At 39.6% G+C, this 20098-nt stretch overlaps 1 protein-coding gene across 3 annotated transcripts in view; it reads right to left on the reverse strand.

The window, feature by feature from the left end:
- Positions 1-29: 29 nt before the first annotated feature.
- The window catches only part of LOC133570277 (centrosomal protein of 95 kDa-like), a 35026-nt gene continuing 14957 nt past the window's right edge, over positions 30-20098 (reverse strand). The window contains exons 6-22 of one of the 3 annotated variants that reach the window (XM_072916325.1): positions 18616-18755; positions 18274-18437; positions 15611-15674; positions 15171-15232; positions 13211-13398; positions 13014-13134; positions 12811-12928; positions 10508-10689; positions 10345-10440; positions 9217-9346; positions 6457-6623; positions 6314-6388; positions 3105-3257; positions 2888-3034; positions 1567-1638; positions 443-653; positions 30-409 (exon numbers count right to left, since the gene is read on the reverse strand). In XM_072916325.1, coding sequence (XP_072772426.1) covers positions 477-653; positions 1567-1638; positions 2888-3034; positions 3105-3257; positions 6314-6388; positions 6457-6623; positions 9217-9346; positions 10345-10440; positions 10508-10689; positions 12811-12928; positions 13014-13134; positions 13211-13398; positions 15171-15232; positions 15611-15674; positions 18274-18437; positions 18616-18755 — 2056 coding nt within the window. In that variant the 3' untranslated portion in view covers positions 30-409; positions 443-476. Of the gene's footprint in view, positions 654-1566; positions 1639-2887; positions 3035-3104; positions 3258-6313; positions 6389-6456; positions 6624-9216; positions 9347-10344; positions 10441-10507; positions 10690-12810; positions 12929-13013; positions 13135-13210; positions 13399-15170; positions 15233-15610; positions 15675-18273; positions 18438-18615; positions 18756-20098 lie in introns of all 3 variants that reach the window. The other 2 variants (XM_072916326.1, XM_061923114.2) reach the window with 2 other exon arrangements.

The following is a 20098-nucleotide window of genomic DNA, read 5'->3' on the forward strand; positions in this document are numbered from 1 at the left end:
TCAGTAATCAGTAAGTGTGCTAGAGAATGTTAGGCATGTGAGGTTTATTGGTTGGAAAAAAAAAAGCTACATGAGCCACAATTGAATAGCATTTAGTCATTTCCAAAGCTTCATAGAAGTTAATTTCCCTCCCTAAACAAAAGCATTGAGCACACTGAAGACATGTTCCCAGGGACTAGTCTTAGCTGCTTAGTGTTAGAGCAGGAAGTTAGAGAAATAAATAAGGTGTTGTAAACACATGGACAGGAAGACGTTGGAAGAAGTTTGCTTTGGCGAAGGAAGGGACGTTAAATAAGAAGGTCCACAGAGTCAGAGGAGCTAGAATTGGATTGGATTGCTTTTCACTTCTACTTCCTCCTCCTGTGCAAATATGAGGAAGAGCGCAGATCAGTGACTTCCAGACTTGAAGGTCACTGCAGATCAGTGAGTTCCAGACTTGAAGGTCACTGCAGATCAGTGAGTTCCAGACTTGAAGGTCACTGCAGATGGTTCTTGCGGTACTGGAAGGAAGCCATACGGACCCGACTGCGCAGCCTCTGGACCTCCAGATCCTGGAAGTAGTCGTCCTCGTCGTTCTGGATGATGATCTTCTGCAGCTCGCTGACCTCACGCTCCATCCTGGAACGCAGCTCGCGCTTCATCTTCAGCAGCACCTGCGAGACAGCAAGGTGCTGTTGCAATTACATCATCCACACCATTACATCATCCACACCATTACATCATCCACACCATGGTGCTGCATTACATCATCCACACCATTACATCATCCACACCATGGTGTTGCATTACATCATCCACACCATGGTGTTGCATTACATCATCCACACCATGGTGCTGCATTACCTCATCCACACCATGGTGCTGCATTACCTCATCCACACCATTACATCATCCACACCATGGTGTTGCATTACCTCATCCACACCATTACATCATCCACACCATGGTGTTGCATTACCTCATCCACACCATTACATCATCCACACCATGGTGCTGCATTACCTCATCCACACCATGGTGTTGCATTACCTCATCCACACCATTACATCATCCACACCATGGTGTTGCATTACCTCATCCACACCATTACATCATCCACACCATGGTGTTGCATTACCTCATCCACACCATTACCTCATCCACACCATGGTGTTGCATTACCTCATCCACACCATTACATCATCCACACCATGGTGTTGCATTACCTCATCCACACCATTACATCATCCACACCATTGTGCTGCATTACATCATCCACACCATGGTGCTGCATTACATCATCCACACCATGGTGCTGCATTACATCATCCACACCATGGTGCTGCATTACATCATCCACACCATTACATCATCCACACCATGGTGTTGCATTACCTCATCCACACCATTACATCATCCACACCATTGTGCTGCATTACATCATCCACACCATGGTGCTGCATTACATCATCCACACCATGGTGCTGCATTACATCATCCACACCATGGTGCTGCATTACATCATCCACACCATGGTGCTGCATTACATCATCCACACCATCAAACACTCATTTAGGCCACTCCTACTTTTTCTTGAGCTTTTTTGCGCATCTGGATCTCCTGCCGCTCATTCGCCACTTTCTCGGCCAGCAGTGAGAACTGAAAGGAGGACAGACATCATGAGATGTGTAGACTCCCATCATGTATCCCACAGGACACCTGAGAAGCCACGCAGCTGAATATTGTATTGATGAGATGTGTAGACTCCCATCATGTATCCCACAGGACACCTGAGAAGCCATGCAGCTGAATATTGTATTGATGAGATGTGTAGACTCCCATCATGTATCCCACAGGACACCTGAGAAGCCACGCAGCTGAATATTGTATTGCTAGATGAAGACCTCTATTGACCCCAAAATAAAAGTATTTGTAATGGCCACATTTTTGCATTGGATCTGGTTATGTTAAACATAGGGGTGGGTACCGTTCACATTTGTACCCATCACTGGTACTTCACGTACCAACTTTTGGTACTTATGTACTGTAGGTGTTGCTAAATATTAATTGTTTATACCAATAAAATGTAATTTTTATTGCAAAATGTAAAAATGAGCTGATTATGACAAGTGCCATATATATATATCTTGTTTTGTCACATTTCTCAGTGACGTTAGTAGTCAGTTCACTCTTTGCTCTCTGTTGCGCCCTACAAAGTGTTAATACTGTTAAGTATTGTACTAATTATAAGTAGTGTAAAAAAAAATATATATATATATATATTTGCGATTCTTATTCATAACGATCCTTAATTAAAAAAATATATATCAAAAATCTATTTTTTTTTCTTAAAAAAAACCCAAAACATTTTGCAATGTGTCCTGTCCAGACACTCAGACAAGTCATATTGAAGCCTATGGGTTAGGAATGGGATGGCACTTCAACTTCATATGTGAGTCAAGGCAGGTGGCCAAATACTTTTGGCAATATAGTGTATTTGTGCTTTAGAAAACATACTTTATACCTTATTTGTATTAGACTTGATTAAATGTTTGGGTAGAATGATATGAAACAAAAGCAGTTTTATTTAAAGTAATATAGAAATGGATGTATTTAATGGAGGAATGTAGTAGAAGTTGTTATTGGTGCACCTGCTGTTTGGTCAATAAGATCTAGGACTAAAATGTACTTGACAGTCAATCTGGAGGTGTTGAAATTGCTAATGCTGACCAATAGCATGTCAGCAGCAAAGCTAATGTATATTAGCATCCAGATAGCACATTTTTGGGAAAGTGGATTCTTGGAGCGTTTTTTTTTACTGGCATTGAACATTGCAACTTCACCTCGAGGTAGTCCGCTCTCAGTGCTGCTGGAGTGATGGTCAAGTGTCAAACATGTAGTGTCCTACCTGGTCTCTGTAGTAGTTCTCCATGGACTGGATGTGGTCCTGGTGTTGCCTGTGGTGCTGCTGCCTCTGCTCCGTGGCGTAGTCCCTCTGCTCTCGCAGGCGACTCTTCTGCATCTCCAAACCTTCTTGGAAGAGCTGTCGAAACATCTGAGGAGGAAGGAAGGAAGGAAGGAAGGCGTAAGAAGCAAGATGGAGGAGGAGTGTGTGGAGTTCCCACCTTCTCTTCTTTGGTGCGAGCTTTCATGAGACGAGCGCGGTGTTGGACGTGGTAGTCCTGGTGGTACTTCCTGGCGCGGGCCACCTGCTGACGCTGATCCCTCAGTCGGTTCTGGGTGGACTTCTGCTGCTGGGCGTGCTCCTTGAAGTCCCTCTGCCAACACACACAACCATTAGCATCTTTGCCTCTCCATCCTTGTGGCCTCCATCATTCTCCCCAAGTATGTTTTCATGTCTGACAAGGACTTATGCTGACAATGGCACAGCCTTTTTTTGCTGGGAGATCCAGTTTTTGTCCTTCTTTCTTGGCGTCTTCGCGTCGCGTTTTGTTTGTTTTGGCGACTGCAGCGACTGTGGGCTGGTTAAAGGAGCGCCAGGACTCAATCAAATAAGTTGTGTTTCCATCACCACTAGAACTGCACAATAACAACTAATATTGGAAACATCCATCATTTGAAAAACCTCTCAAATATGGCAAAAACATTCTTGAGGTGTTTTTTTCCCAGACGTTTCAATATGTGTCACAGAAGCATGATGGGAACACTTGTTTGTTATTTACACACGTTCATTTGTGTCTTTGCTACCTAACATTGTTTTTCACACGGATATTATGTCACTAAATTTGTTGCCTTTGCATTTTGTGAACTGAATTTTTTGACATCAAATCATGAATGATGTAAGTATATATTTAATATAGTAACATTCATAATAACATGTAATATATACATGATGTAAGTATATATGTCATGTAGTAACATTCATAATAACATGTAATATATACATGATGTAAGTATATATGTCATGTAGTAACATTCATAATAACATGTAATATATACATGATGTAAGTATATATGTCATGTAGTAACATTCATAATAACATGTAATATATACATGATGTAAGTATATATTTAATATAGTAACATTCATAATAACATGTAATATATACATGATGTAAGTATATATGTCATGTAGTAACATTCATAATAACATGTAATATATACATGATGTAAGTATATATGTCATGTAGTAACATTCATAATAACATGTCATATATACATGATGTAAGTATATATGTCATGTAGTAACATTCATAATAACATGTCATATATACATGATGTAAGTATATATGTCATGTAGTAACATTCATAATATGTAATATTTACGTATTTTGCTCATTTGAAGTATACATAGCGCATTCATTTAAAAAACGCATCACAATGTTCACTTTTTTTTTAACATGACTGATTATTACTCACTGCAGACTTCATGAGAGCCAACAAACATAATAAAACTTCACTTACTGTACAATGTCTGCTGTCATTAGGATGCCAACTGCTAGGATGTTGATATATTCCTATTTAGATGAAGAATGACTCATAATCCTCACCAAGAAAAGGGGGGTCAAACTAAGCGTTTTTTCGTGCCGTTCTTGCCATTTCCGGGTCTAAATTGGCTGTCAAAGTGTACCAACTTTTCGGATTATGTCCTCATCCTTCTACTATCCAGGTGAGAGGCATGATTTATGATTTATGAGCTACATTAAAGTTGGACGAGCAAGCAAGCGAGGAAGCAGCTGACCAGTCGATGATGTCAACATTGGCACACAAGCTGGCTATAAATAGTTTGTCTGCTTTAACACTTCTAATAACAATATGACTAATACTTGTTAATATTTATAATAACAATATCACTAATACTTGTTCATATTTATAATAACAATATCACTAATACTTGTTAATATTTATAATAACAATATGACTAATCCTTGTTAATATTTATAATAACAATATGACTAATACTTGTTAATATTTATGATAACAATATAAATAATACTTGTTAATATTTATAATAACAATATCACTAATACTTGTTCATATTTATAATAACAATATCACTAATACTTGTTAATATTTATGATAACAATATAAATAATACTTGTTAATATTTATAATAACAATATCACTAATACTTGTTCATATTTATAATAACAATATCACTAATACTTGTTAATATTTATAATAACAATATCACTAATACTTGTTCATATTTATAATAACAATATCACTAATACTTGTTAATATTTATAATAACAATATGACTAATCCTTGTTAATATTTATAATAACAATATGACTAATACTTGTTAATATTTATGATAACAATATAAATAATACTTGTTAATATTTATAATAACAATATCACTAATACTTGTTAATATTTATAATAACAATATCACTAATACTTGTTAATATTTATAATAACAATATCACTAATACTTGTTAATATTTATAACAACAATATCCCTAATATAACAACAATATCCCTTTATAACAACAATATCCCTAATACTTGTTAATATTTATAATAACAATATCACTAATACTTGTTAATATTTATAATAACAATATCACTAATACTTGTTAATATTTATAATAATATCACTAATACTTGTTCATATTTATAATAACAATATCACTAATACTTGTTAACATTTATAATAACAATATCACTAATACTTGTTAATATTTATAATAACAAAATGAATAATACTTGTTAATATTCAAGTCACTAAATGTAAATGGAGTATTGTTGTTGCTTTTTAGATGGTTATTTATTGTTTTATATGTGCAGAATATAGGACCTCCCATTGGCTCCGTTGTAAGTGGACATTTATTTAGGAGTTAGAATGCATTTAAAAAAATGTCTTTCATAATGATTGTCAACGACAAGCAAAATTCCCCCAAAAGTGCAATTCCACTTTAAAGACTTGTCCAGCTGTTTACTCACATAATGTTTATGTTTAAATCACTTTTACTGACAAGGAATAAGGCCTCGGGGTGTATGTGGACTTGACTAAGGGTGTATGTGGACTTGACTAGGGGTGTATGTGGACTTGACTAGGGGTGTATGTGGACTTGACTAAGGGTGTATGTGGACTTGACTCGGGGTGTATGTGGACTTGACTCGGGGTGTATGTGGACTTGACTAGGGGTGTATGTGGACTTGACTAGGGGTGTATGTGGACTTGACTCGGGGTGTATGTGGACTTGACTCGGGGTGTATGTGGACTTGACTAGGGGTGTATGTGGACTTGACTCGGGGTGTATGTGGACTTGACTCGGGTGTATGTGGACTTGACTCGGGGTGTATGTGGACTTTGTATGTGGACTTGACTCGGGTGTATGTGGACTTGACTAGCTGAGGGTGTTACCAGACGCCTGCTGTGCTCCTGCTGCCTGTGGACCATCCCCACCAGCAGGTCGTGTTTCCGCTCGGCTTCTTCCATCTGCAACACAGGCCAGCGTCACCGTGGCTCCTCACTCACTTGTCACCATCACCATCACCGTGTCATACCTCTTTGCAGAGTTTTCCGCGGTGCTGCTTGTGAGAGGAGACGGCGTGGAGTCGTTCCATCTGCTGCCTCTGCTGCTGCCACATGAGCTCCAGCTCCCGCGAGGACACCTGCAGGTAAGGTAACTCCTCCTGGAGGACGGGGAGGAGCTCCTTCTCCCTCACTCTGACTGAAGGAACCAAACAAGGAAACAATTTAGCTGTAAACAATGATGTGGAGTGCAGGAGAAAGTTGAAAGGTCATTTATTAACAAGCAACAGCAAGCAGGAAGCTGCTGGAAGCTAACTACTTGACTTCAAAGGCATCAATGTTGATTTGGCATGAAATAAATATGGCATCATCCAGCGATAATTATATGTATCACAAGATATTATTTGGCATATTAATTCAAAACAAAAACTCCCGTATGCATCATTTGGTCTATTATTTTCTCAAAACTATTATTATTTTACTGTTAATATCTGGTTACTTTCTGTTCTAACATCTACACTTCTGTTCCAATGCAATCAAAACTTATTCTCCTGTTGTTTGGATACTTTACATCAGTTTTGGACGATACTGCAAATTTGGTTATCAATCCGATACCAAGTATTTAAGGCAGTATTGTCCATATCAATGTTCACACTTGGAATTTTCAGGCTCATTAAAGGATTCCATCTCATGATATCAGACAAAAACACTGAATGGCGGTGTATAAATATCAATTAAAAGTTATTCATTTATCATTAACAGTATCTACAACATGTATAATAAAGTCAATTGTGTAATACAAAACAAAATCATAAACTACTATTAGCTCATATTTCTCTAGTTTGTAAACAATAAGTCAAAAACCATAATAATAAATATCGTCCTATCGACCATTAACTGATAATATATTTGTAGCATGTTTAGCTTTTCCTTGTCCTCCAGTCCTCCAGTGATAATGCTACTTGTAAGAAACGTAGTTGATTTGCCGCCATGGAGGCGACGATTAGTCATTTAAAATCAGATTGGTGCTGTGATGGGACATCAGCCGCTAGCACATTAACGAGGACGCCACGCTTACGCTTTTATTAGCTTGTCGCTGTCAACTGTCAGACACAGCAAGAATGTGACATCAACATTGTAGTAACATCTCTATCATCGTCATTTGTATCGTACATATTGCACAACCCTCGTGTCAACTACTCTCATCTTGTAGACTTCATAGGAAAACAAGTACATTAGTATGTTGCCTACAGCCACAGCTCTACTGTCATCTTGTGGAGCTTCTTTCAAAAATACATCAGGCCACTCCTCTGTCATCTTGCCTTGTTTATCAAAAATACATCAGGAGGTTGCCTACAGCCACAGCTCTACTGTCACCTTGTGGAATTCATAAAAAAATAATTGAAGAGGTTGCCAAAGCTCAACTGTCACCTTGTGGAGTTCATTGAAATAAATACATCAGGGGGTTGCCTACAGCCACAGTTCTACTGCCATATTGTGGCGTTCATTGAAATAAATAGATCAGGAGGTTGCCTACAGCCACAGTTCTACTGCCATATTGTGGCGTTCATTGAAAAAAATACACTAGGAGGTTGCCTACAGCCACAGTTCTACTGTCATATTGTGGCGTTCATTGAAGAAAATACACTAGGAGGTTGCCTACAGCCACAGTTGTCATCTTGTGGAGTTCATTGAAATAAATACATCAGGAGGTTGCCTACAGCCACAGTTCTACTGCCATATTGTGGCGTTCATTGAAATAAATACATCAGGAGGTTGCCTACAGCCACAGTTCTACTGCCATATTGTGGCGTTCATTGAAATAAATACATCAGGAGGTTGCCTACAGCCACAGTTCTACTGCCATATTGTGGCGTTCATTGAAAAAAATACACTAGGAGGTTGCCTACAGCCACAGTTCTACTGCCAAATTGTGGCGTTCATTGAAAAAAATACACTAGGAGGTTGCCTACAGCCACAGTTCTACTGCCATATTGTGGCGTTCATTGAAGAAAATACACTAGGAGGTTGCCTACAGCCACAGTTCTACTGCCATATTGTGGCATTCATTGAAGAAAATACACTAGGAGGTTGCCTACAGCCACAGTTCTACTGCCAAATTGTGGCGTTCATTGAAAAAAATACACTAGGAGGTTGCCTACAGCCACAGTTGTCATCTTGTGGAGTTCATTGAAATAAATACACTAGGAGGTTGCCTACAGCCACAGTTCTACTGCCAAATTGTGGCATTCATTGAAAAAAATACACTAGGAGGTTGCCTACAGCCACAGTTCTACTGCCATATTGTGGCATTCATTGAAGAAAATACACTAGGAGGTTGCCTACAGCCACAGTTCTACTGCCATATTGTGGTGTTCATTGAAAAAAATACACTAGGAGGTTGCCTACAGCCACAGTTCTACTGCCAAATTGTGGTGTTCATTGAAAAAAATACACTAGGAGGTTGCCTACAGCCACAGTTCTACTGCCAAATTGTGGTGTTCATTGAAAAAAATACACTAGGAGGTTGCCTACAGCCACAGCTGTCATCTTGTGGAGTTCATTGAAATAAATACATCAGGAGGTTGCCTACAGCCACAGCTGTCATCTTGTGGAGTTAATTGAAATAAATACATCAGGAGGTTGCCTACAGCCACAGCTGTAAATGCCAATGTTTTGTGAGCAGTTGTGAATGAGAGACGAGGCTGTTGTCGGCCACTACAATTGATTTAAAGGCAATAATTGTCGCATGTAGAGTAACTACATCTCTATCCATTTGGAAACTTTCTTACCTGATGAACTTTTCTTGGGGATTTGTAGTCGTCCTGATGTGGCTTGAGTGTTGACCTTACGCCAGGACTTTGTTGTTGATGGCGACATTGTAGGAAAGTCTTTTAGTATAGCCTCTCTGTATTCTCGCTCCTACACGCACGCAAACACACACACACACACACACACACACACACACACACACACACACACACACACACACACACACACACACACACACACACACACACACACACACACACACACACAGAGAGAGAGAGAGAGAGTACAGTCAATAGAGATGTCAGAAGAAAAACAAGTGATACCACGTTGATTAGGGATGGGTATCGTTCACATTTGAACCAATACAGAATCAATTCCCGGTACCCGGGAATCGATACTGGTCCTCAACGGTACCAATTTTCGATACTTTTGTGTGCATCAGTAAATGTTACATTTAAAAATGAGCTGATTAAAATAACTGTGCTATTAGATTGTGTTTTCTTATAACATTTGAGTCTCATTTGCAATGCAGTTGCACTTCCAAGACATTAGATGGCATCTTTTTTCACCAGAAAACACTTGGCTCTCAAAGTACCACCGTAATGACTAACAATAAAATGTATTTGTGTAGTTGGCCTAAATATTCATTGGAAAGAACCTGTAACATTACACATAGTTTGAACAGAAACCCTTTGTTTGAATATTTAATGAAGTGATTCTTTGTCGTACCGTAGCAGTTTAAGAATCACTGGTATAAGCTATCTATGGTTTGTTGTCTAACTAGGAAGTTCTGTTGCGCCCTACAAAGTCTTTGGACTGGTAAGTATTTTGCTTATCACACATCAGCTGTTTGACTGTAACATCCATCTTAGTTGTCGTTTCAATGACCAAATTTGGAGGTGCAAATCCAATGTAAATTAGCATCAAGCTAGCTCTTACTTGCTTTGTTTCATTTGAGGGAGTTTGGCTGAGTGCAGCTAGAGTGATTGTTTTACACAGCAAGCGGACGTGATGTCAGCTGCAACAAAGGTATGAAATATGGCACCGTTAGATTTGAGGTGAATGGATACCCGGTAGTGACAAGAGAATTTGGTCGGTGCCCATTAAAGTACCAAATTGTGAAACCATCCCTAACATGAAGGACTTACAGCTTCCTGTGCTTTGTGTCGTTCCTTGTCCACAACTACTCGTTTTTTGCTTTTTAATCTCCTTAACTCCTCCTCATAGGGCTGCCTGTCGACACTCTAAAAGGTGAAGGTTAGAGTGTTAATGTCCTTTCTATCAGTGAAATGTTTTTTTAATAATAAATACCTGGCTGTGTTGTCCACGGTGCAGTGGCTGACTTTGCCACACAGCAGCAGCAGAAACATCTGCTCTCCTGCTGTCTTCAAGGCTCAGAGCATCGTCCTCCTCATCTTCTGAGTGCTCCTCCACATAGTGATGAGCTGATGGAGGCGAGGTCAACGAGGAGTGACGGGTGGTGTTGGCTGTTTCTGGAATGAGGAAATATTTATCTATTACAGGGCTGCCCAAACAAATCAAAGGATGCAGGGGCCATTTTGGTAGTTTCCACTTTCAGTACAACATATAAATACCGTATTTTTCGGACTATAAGTTGCAGTTTTTTTTCATAGTTTGGCCGGAGGTGCGACTTATACTCAGGAGCAACTTATGTGCGAAATGATGAACACATTATAATATTATTGATCTCATTGACGTAAGAGACTAGACGTATAAGATTTCATGGGATTTAGCGATTAGGAGTGACAGATTGTTTGGTAACGATAGCATGTTCTATATGTTATAGTTCAGGGGTGCTCACACTTTTTCTGCAGGCGAGCTACTTTTCAATTGATCAAGTCGTGGGGATCTACCTCATTCATATATATCATTTATATTTACTTATTTATGAAATATATGTTTTTGTTAACAAGTTAAAGGTGTTTAATGATAATGTAAGCATGTTTAATACATATAGTTAATATTGTTAACAACTTAAAGGTGTTTAATGATAATACAAGTATGTTTAATACATATAGTTAATATTGTTAACAACTTAAAGGTGGTTAAAGATAAAACAAGCATGTTTAACACATATAGTTAATATTGTTAAAAAGTTAAGGTGTTTAAAGATAATACAAGCATGTTTAACACATATAGATTCCTTTCTTTCATGAAGACAAGAATATAAGTTGGTGTATTACCTGATTCTGATGACTTGCATTGATAGGAATCAGACAGTGGTGCTGATGTCCGCATTTTCGAATGGAGGAGGAAAAAAGTCCTCCTTTCTGTCCAATACCACATGAAAGTGGTTGGTTTTTGGCATCTTATTTGTCCAGCTTCCGTACTCCTTTGTATACACTTTACAAGAAATACATTGTCGGCAAACTCCGTAGCTTGCTAGCTTGTGCACGCCAGCTTTCTGAGACTCTTATTTTGGTAGCGCAGGCAGGATGAAGCAGAGCTTTTATTGTGCAACTGTGCAGTCGGTCTTTGGAGTTTTGACGACAGGTACGGCGCCAGAGTCTGTTGAAATAAAGTGTTTCTCGCCTTCCAGTCGGTAATTTTAATGAGCTGGCAGCAGCCAGCGTCATCTCAGAAGACCCTCGGGTGCCGTGAATGTCAATCAAGTGACGAAAGTGACGTCATAGTGAAGATTTATGATCGCTCATTTTTAGGACTATTTTTTTAATGCCTGGCTGGTGATCGACTGACACACCCTCCGAGATCGACCGGTAGCTCGCGATCGACGTAATGAGCACCCCTGTTATAGTTATTTGAATGACTCTTACCATAATATGTTACGTTAACATACCAGTTGGTTATTTATGCCTCATATAACGTACACTTATTCAGCCTGTTGTTCACTATTCTTCATTTATTTGAAATTGCCTTTCAAATGTCTATTCTTGCTGTTGGCTTTTATCAAATACATTTCCCCAAAAAATGCCACTTATACTTCAGTACGAGTTATATATGTGTTTTTCCTTTTTTATTATGCATTTTCGGCCGGTGCGACTTATACTCCGAAAAATACGGTAGTTTTTTTCCCAAAGAACTCGAAAATGCATTTTCAGTAGAAATTTCAAGAGCCAAAGTCGAACTGAAATGCTGACAGTTAGCATCAAGTAACAAAAAAACATGAGCAAATGAGCTAAAAAAGCGAGCATGCTAACAATAATTCACAGGTAAAAAAATCTAGCATGTTAGACTGCTAACTGTAACATGCATCAAGTACCAAAAATATTACTCTGAAGTGTGTACCTGAAAAATGTGTTTAAAATGCTGGCATGCATTTTAAACTAGCATGCGGTGTAAACTTATCAAATCTAACAGGTATCATTCATCAAGTAACAAAATATTTGACGCTGAGGTGTATACCTGCAAAGTTTGCAAAAAAAGCTGGCATGCTAATATTAGGATTGGCACTCGGACCGCAGTGTTGACACCACTGTGGACACCACTGTGGACACCACTGTGGACACCACTGTGGACACCACTGTGGACACCACTGCTCTATGCACTGTGGACACCACTGTGGACACCACTGCTCTATGCCAAAGCTGTAGACATGATCTGGTTGACACTAAGCCAAGTTTGCACATTCACACCTGTGGACTGCTGGGGACTCCTGTGAGGCTGTGTGACGCGTTCACTGAGCTGGGATGTCTCCTGCTCCTTTCTGACAGCAGCAGGCTCGCCACTGCTTCCAGAAACTCGTTTTAGCATCTGCAGGGGAAACAATCAATGTGACAATAACATTAGACTTCTAAGTAGAGCTACAAAAAAAGAAGAAAGTGAGACTAAAACACACATCATGCAGCTCCTCAACCCGATTATAGACGTTTTTCTTAATATGACGTAGTTCCTTTTCTGCTTCTTCTCTGCGAGGAGATCGTGGCTCCTTGGAGTCTTCCTCCTCCTCTTGCAACTTGCTGCTCCAACAAAAAATATTTTGACTGAATTTAGCTAGCATCAGTAGCGTGGTTCTTTTTTTTCTCTTAAAGATACCTGAGGAGTGTCTTGTGCTGGTCGCCCAGACCTCCCAACTGTACCCTACTCAGGTCTTCCTCTTCCTCTTCCTCTGTGTCTGTGTCTGGAGGGGAAGGTGACTCGGCCGGGAGCTCATTCTGCAGCGAGAGGAGGAGCACATCTGGCTGCGTGTGGAATAAAACCCTCCTGGGGCCTCCATTAGTGGGCTGTTTCAAAAATGTAAAAAAAAAAAAAAAGACTAGCATTCATCAAATAGGACAAGAAGAAGAGACAACATGCAAGATGGAGAAGTGCCTAGAAACTTGAGATTGACCGATATGGTTTTTTTAGTATCAATACCGAGTCGAGGAGGCCAATAAGCAATGTTTGGACTTTGGAGAAGATATTTATTTGCAGTAAAAGCTACTTAAACATAAATAGTATGTTAGTACACAGCTGGCCGAGGCTTTAAGTTGTTTTGTTTACATTCTTTTTTAGGAAACGTAGGACCAGTAGCAACATCATGTTTAATGTGGCGCTAATGTTGTTAATTTAGCACTAAAAGACATCAGGGGATTTCACCAACACCTTCATCACGTGGGTGTAATAGGAACATCAACATTTGCATTTCAAAATGTGGGACATTTTCATAAAATCTGTAAAAATATGGGACTTCTCTCCATCACAATAACTCACCACTTCCTCAATGTTACTGGATTTAATACATTGTAAGGTTTCCTCGTGAGGAACCCTGAAATATTGCAAACATTTAAATAAAAACAAGTCTTGGCTCCCTCACGTCGCTTACAGCTTAGACATTTTTCAAGCTGGCTGACACATAGAGTGTCCGCCCTGAGATGGGTAGGTTGTGAGTTCAAACCCCGGCCGAGTCATACCAAAGACTATAAAAATGGGAACCATTACCTCCCTGCTTGGCACTCAGCATCAAGGCTTGGAATTGGGGGTTAAATCACCAAAAATGATGCCTGGGCGCGGCACCATTACTGCCCACTGCTCCCCTCACATCCCAGGGGGTGATCAAGGGTGATGGGTCAAATGCAGAGGACAAATTTCATCACACCTAGTGTGTGTGTGACAATCATTGCTACTTTAACTTTAACTTAACTTAAGCCTTTCTTCCTGGATGTTAAAGAATGTATGAGAATATGTGAGCTGCTGCCTGCCCTTTACATATAATAGGTTTCCTATTCATCAAGATATTTACACAAGGTTTGGATTGTTGGCAGAGATATCTTCTGTGTTGTCCTCATGTCCAGCCATCTCTGTGGCGTTATTTGATTGATTCCACGCTCCGAGTGTTGCTAACAGAGGCTTTTGCTGCAGTAGCAAAAATCAACAAAACAGGATCAAGAAGATGCTAGGAAAGGACACAACTGGATTTCCTGGCAGAAATTGGAAGTTTGGACAGGAACAGCGATGTGAGCACCCTTTCAGGAACAAAAGAGGAAAAAGGAGAAAAAAAGAGAAACATTTCTACCCGCAAGAAGTGCTGCCACGCAAACCTTGATAGAAAAATTTGAAAATCAAGAATACATTTTCTGTGCATTTCTACACTATCTTTCACCTTTTTTAGCTGTCTTTCTGACACTTACACGTAGAATTGTAAAGGTTCTTTTACTAGACAATTTACTAACATTATTATCATTGAAAATGTAATGTAAAATTCAATAACTTGCATGCAAATAACTCGTTTCCTGTTTGGCAAGTCCATCCTGTAGCCACGCCCCTCCAGTAACATACTTCCCGTGTTGTGTCCTCTGTTTACAATCCGTTACGTCAAAATAAATACTCTACAACTACTCGTAACAGTGTTTGGATGCTAATCACTTTTAGCTGTAAACCTTTTTTTTTTTAATGGCCAATTCCGATAAAAAACACCGATATGCGTCAAAATGCCAAATATGGGCGGCAATAATCGGTCGAGCTCTAATAAAAACTTTGGGAGATGTCTAAAATAAATAACATGTCGGGTTCTCACCTCCAGTGTTTCTCCCTTTAAGTTGCTCCTTTCCTGGATAGATGAATCTCTTTCACTCCGAGCTAGAAAAGGAATACATCAAGCCTTAAGATGAGAGATATTTTTTATTGCAAAGGACGTGAGGTGCACGTACATGACAAACAAATCAACAATACAGCTTGGTATAAACTAAGAAAACACATTTGCAAGCATACAATGGACCAGCTCATTGACAGACTCACATATTAGCATTGCAAATTGTTTTACACTCGTACAAACCTTTTAACAAATGAGATTTTAACGGAAGCAAACTGGAAGATACATTTCTACTTCAGACACATTTTGTACTAGCAGGCCAGTCTGCTGCTCTCTTTCTAAACATCTTTTACTTGTGACAGCCCTCAATCTACTTGTGACGGTGAGACCTTTCAGACATGTGAGACAATTTAGTTTGGACTCACCAGGAGAGTGCAGTCCATTGCAGTCTATTCTCTCATCTCCAGCTGTAGAGGTGTGGCTCTGGGTCTGGGGGACGGGGAGACAAAACAAGATGGCTGCTAGTAACAGTGACTGCTTATTCTACATGTGAGCTAAACTAGTGTTAACCACACATTAACACTAGAGATACACACATAGGTTTTTTTGCAGGGCCGATACCGATTATTAGTAGTCAAGAAGGCCAATGAGGCCCTGTGATGAGGTGGTGACTTGTCCAGGGTGTACCCCGCCTTCCGCCTGAATGCAGCTGAGATAGGCTCCAGCACCCCCCGCGACCCCGGAAGGGACAAGCGGTAGAAAATGGATGGATGGAAGAAGGCCAATGACTAATATAGATCATTTTCAAGGAAAGGTCAGGCCAGTGGGGACAAGCGGTGCTAATGTTGAGCTTCATTCAGCACCAGAAAATAAATATAATATAAATTACATGTGAAGCCCTGCGAGCGTTGCGGTGAAAAAAAAAAGAAGATCATTTTTCTCAAGAAAGGCAAAAGGCCTTAACCTACTCATTATTTTTTTTTAAATATACTACATCATCTGGACTATAAGCCGCTACTTTTTTCCAATGCTAATTTTTAGATTTGTCTTCACTACCAGACATTATGTAGACCTGTTGAGGAGACTGGTGTCTTCCAGGGTGTGCTGCGCACCTTTTACAACACTGGTGGCTTCTGCGGTGTTTGATGCCATCCTTTGCAGGGGTGGGGCAGCGCTGTGACTTAATAAACTGATTAAGAGAGCTGACTCTGTCCTAGGCTGCCCACTAGACAGCATTGAGGAGGTGGCTGACAGAAGAATGCTGACCAAGTTGACATCCATAATGTCCAATCCCTCTCACCCCGTGCATGGCACTGTGGAGGCCCTGAGTAGCTCCTTCAGCAACACACTCTTACATCCTCTCTCCCCACAGCCACAAGACTTTAACTATTGTCTCTTTTCTTCTTGTGCAAGACAGATCTTAGTGTTTTATTGTTTTATTTTGTCTTTTATCCATACATAAGTGCGCAATATGTAGTATTTATTGTCATTTTTTGGTTTTTCATTACGTTTTACTACTGCTACTGTATGTAAAGAGCTGCACTGCAACAACGTCATTTCCCCATTGTTCAGTTTAGTTTCAGTTTATTTGGAACGTCCATACGATACAATGTGATGCATCACACAGTTCCAGCTGTTTCATTACAGCACGTCCGAAAAGGAGTAGGAAGAAGCAGAATCATACCCCTTTTCATACCATAGCAATTTTATCCCATTTCATTGTTCTCTGTAACAGAACAGTGAACAAATAAATAAATAATATACCATAGTAAACATACAAATATTAAATACATAAACAATCTATGTCTCAATAAAAACAAAAGGGAAAAAAAGGGTTAAAGATGTTGATCATAATTCTTGTTCTGTGTACTTTGTGAACACTTTAAGTTTGAACAGTCTCTTATTGCTGCTTTCTTTCATTTCCATTCCATCATTTCATTCCACATACTGATATTCTAAAAGTTTAAAGTGTTGTACGAGCATACAGATGTTTTAAATGACATTTTCCTCTAAGGTTATACATCTCCTCTTTTGTTGAAAAGAATTGTTGTACATTCTTGGCTAGCAGGTTATAGTTTGCTTTGTACATCATTTTACATGTTTGTAAATGCACCAAATTGTTGAATTTCAATAATTGTGATCTAATAAATAAAGGGTTTGTATGTTCTCTATATCCAACATTATGTATTATTATAATTGATCTTTTTTGTAACACAGTTGTGGGATGAATAAAAGTATATTCTATCCTATTCAATAAATAGTAGTGTTTGTGTTTGTGCTGTGACGCCATCTTTTCAACCAGTTTGCTCACTGCAGGTGCGGCGCGTTGAAAATGTACTTCCCGTTTCGCACCTTGAACCGGAAGTATAACCATCCATAGAATTTCTGCTCGAAAGGATTCTTTATTCATCACTCTAAGCAAGGTTTGTAAGTTTTACAATACAACTACAACAATTCATACTTACGAAACCGTCCCATGTGTGATGTCTGTAGGAGTGTTTTCATGCATATTTCTACGTGCTATCATATTGTAATCAAGCTAGCATCGTTTACATTAGCAAATATGCTAAGACATTTACAAGTGTCTGTGTTAGTATTATTCACTTACAATGGCATTCTTTTTGTTTTGTTTCAGTTTCGTAAATTCACCAAACTGTCACCGTCTGTTTTGTAGATTGGAGAGCTAGCTTCCGCAGATTGTGGATCAATGACCATGGCTTCTGTTTTGTTTGATCAGACTGCAGTATTACAGCAACTATTTGGAAACAAATAATAAATGGAAATAAACATTTACAAAATATTTGGTAATGGTAAAGATCTGCGGCTTATAGTCAGGTGTGGCTAATATATGGAAACATATTTTTTCTTCTAAAATTTGGAGGGTACGGCTTAAATACAGTTGCACTCTAAAACACAGTAAAGACTGGTATCATTTGTGTATGTATTGTATCGGCTAATGTAGTTCTGTTGTAGTTGTTAAAAAAAAAAAGGGTTATACCGTTTTATGTCAAAATGCCAAATATCGGCGCAGATAATTGCTTGAGCTCTAACAAACACATAAAAGATAGAAGGATGGTGGTCATGGTACCGGGATGGTGGCAGCTGTTGGTGGCTGCAGGTGTGGAGAGTCGCTCTGAGCGGGTGGGTGCAGAGCGATGGCAGAGTGCAGCGCTACACTCAAAAGTGCACCCGGGTCTTCTGAGAAAGCAGACGTGGCGATGATCTCCGTAGTTTGCGGTTGGACAGATGGTTCTGTTGGAAGATGACATGTGTCAGGAGGAGTCACAAGTTGAAATGTTCTGCTCCAGGCATCTCCTAACAGAATCCACATGACAAACACACAACACGACTGTTTTACACAACATCACGTCTTAGAAAGATGATGACATACAAACGAACTATTAGATACTTTCCTCTTTTAGCGGCTTACCTTCTTGACGGTCTGTGAACGTGAGCGCTGAAACTCCGAACCCTAGGAGTTCACAGGCTGATTCCATCCTTTCACTTTTACTAGAATATTCCAAACTTTTACCAGAATTTTCCGAACTCTTACTCGACACCGGGGCGGACCTGCATTTTAAGAAACACAATGAGCCACAGGTTCATTATCATTGGCTACAATCCACATGGAGAGTTGCGGTGTGCAAAACTTTGTAGCTTGATGTATTGTCTCTCTCGCGACACTGCTTTCAACACAACGGGGCAGGAGAAATCAGTGCGAGACTTGGCATCACTGTCTGTTGGTTACAAAGTAACGCGTTACTGTAACGCCGTTAGTTTCGGCGGTAACTAGTAATCTAACACGTTATTTTTTATATTCAGTAACTCAGTTACCGTTACTACATGATGCGTTACTGCGTTATTTTACGTTACTTTTTATGTAGTATAAAGTGTGTTTTATCGGAGCGCTGCTGTGTCATCGTTCTTTTTCTTCTTGTGTCACAAGCCGGAGAAGAGAGAGAGACATGCGCTCTGTGTGGGTGAGTGTGAGTGTGAGTGTGGGGAGGGAGGAGAGGGGGGCGTGTCTGATCATGGCGGAGCCAGAAGTCGAGTTTGCTAACATGGAGATATTTTCACTACTTTTCTTTTGTCGAGCACAAAGAAAAGAACATTTTAGTTAAATGTAAATTGTGCTTTGGATCAAAGATCCCATCTACTGCCCAAAACAGCAATTCAAATCTGCTGAAACAAGCTACATAAGCAACATGCTTCGACGAAGCTAGTAAAGAGAGATAGAGACTCCAATGACACTTTACCTCCACCACCACCACTTCAGGATTAACTCTGCCTCTGCTAATCATTCACCGCTGAAGGTACACACACTCTGTCAATCAATGTTCCCTCTAATTGTTCATGTGTGTGAGCAAACGCAAAAACTCCCTGAGCATTGAGTGGAGTCCATGTGAGCAACATCACACGTGCACACTGTGGCTACACCAGCAGCACACCTGGCCCAAACCTCACTAAATAACAAGTTCAATCTCCATCCATCCATCCATTTTCTACCGCTTGTCCATTTCGGGGTCGCTGGAGCCTATCTCAGCTGCATTCGGTCGGAAGACAGGGTACACCCTGGACAAGTCCCCACCTCATCACAGGGCCAACACAGATAGACAGACAACATTCTCTTATTATTACAATCAAATGACAGCAGTCATTTCCATTTCTAATATAAGTGTTTAGGCCCACTAACAATGACAATAACAACAAATATTGTTTTTAATTAACTGTGTACTTGTATTGTTTGTCTGGGTGGAGGTCCTGCTTTGGAAATAATTTGTACCCTTTCAGACATTGCATTTAGTTCCCATTAAAACATTCACATGTTGCACAATGAGATGTAAGCAGGGGATCATGTGTACATTCCTGCAACTTCCTGTTTGTAAAAAATATATTTTTATTAGTATTTATTT

The sequence above is a fragment of the Nerophis lumbriciformis genome, linkage group LG27 (assembly GCF_033978685.3).
Source record: "Nerophis lumbriciformis linkage group LG27, RoL_Nlum_v2.1, whole genome shotgun sequence".
NCBI lineage: Eukaryota > Metazoa > Chordata > Actinopteri > Syngnathiformes > Syngnathidae > Nerophis > Nerophis lumbriciformis.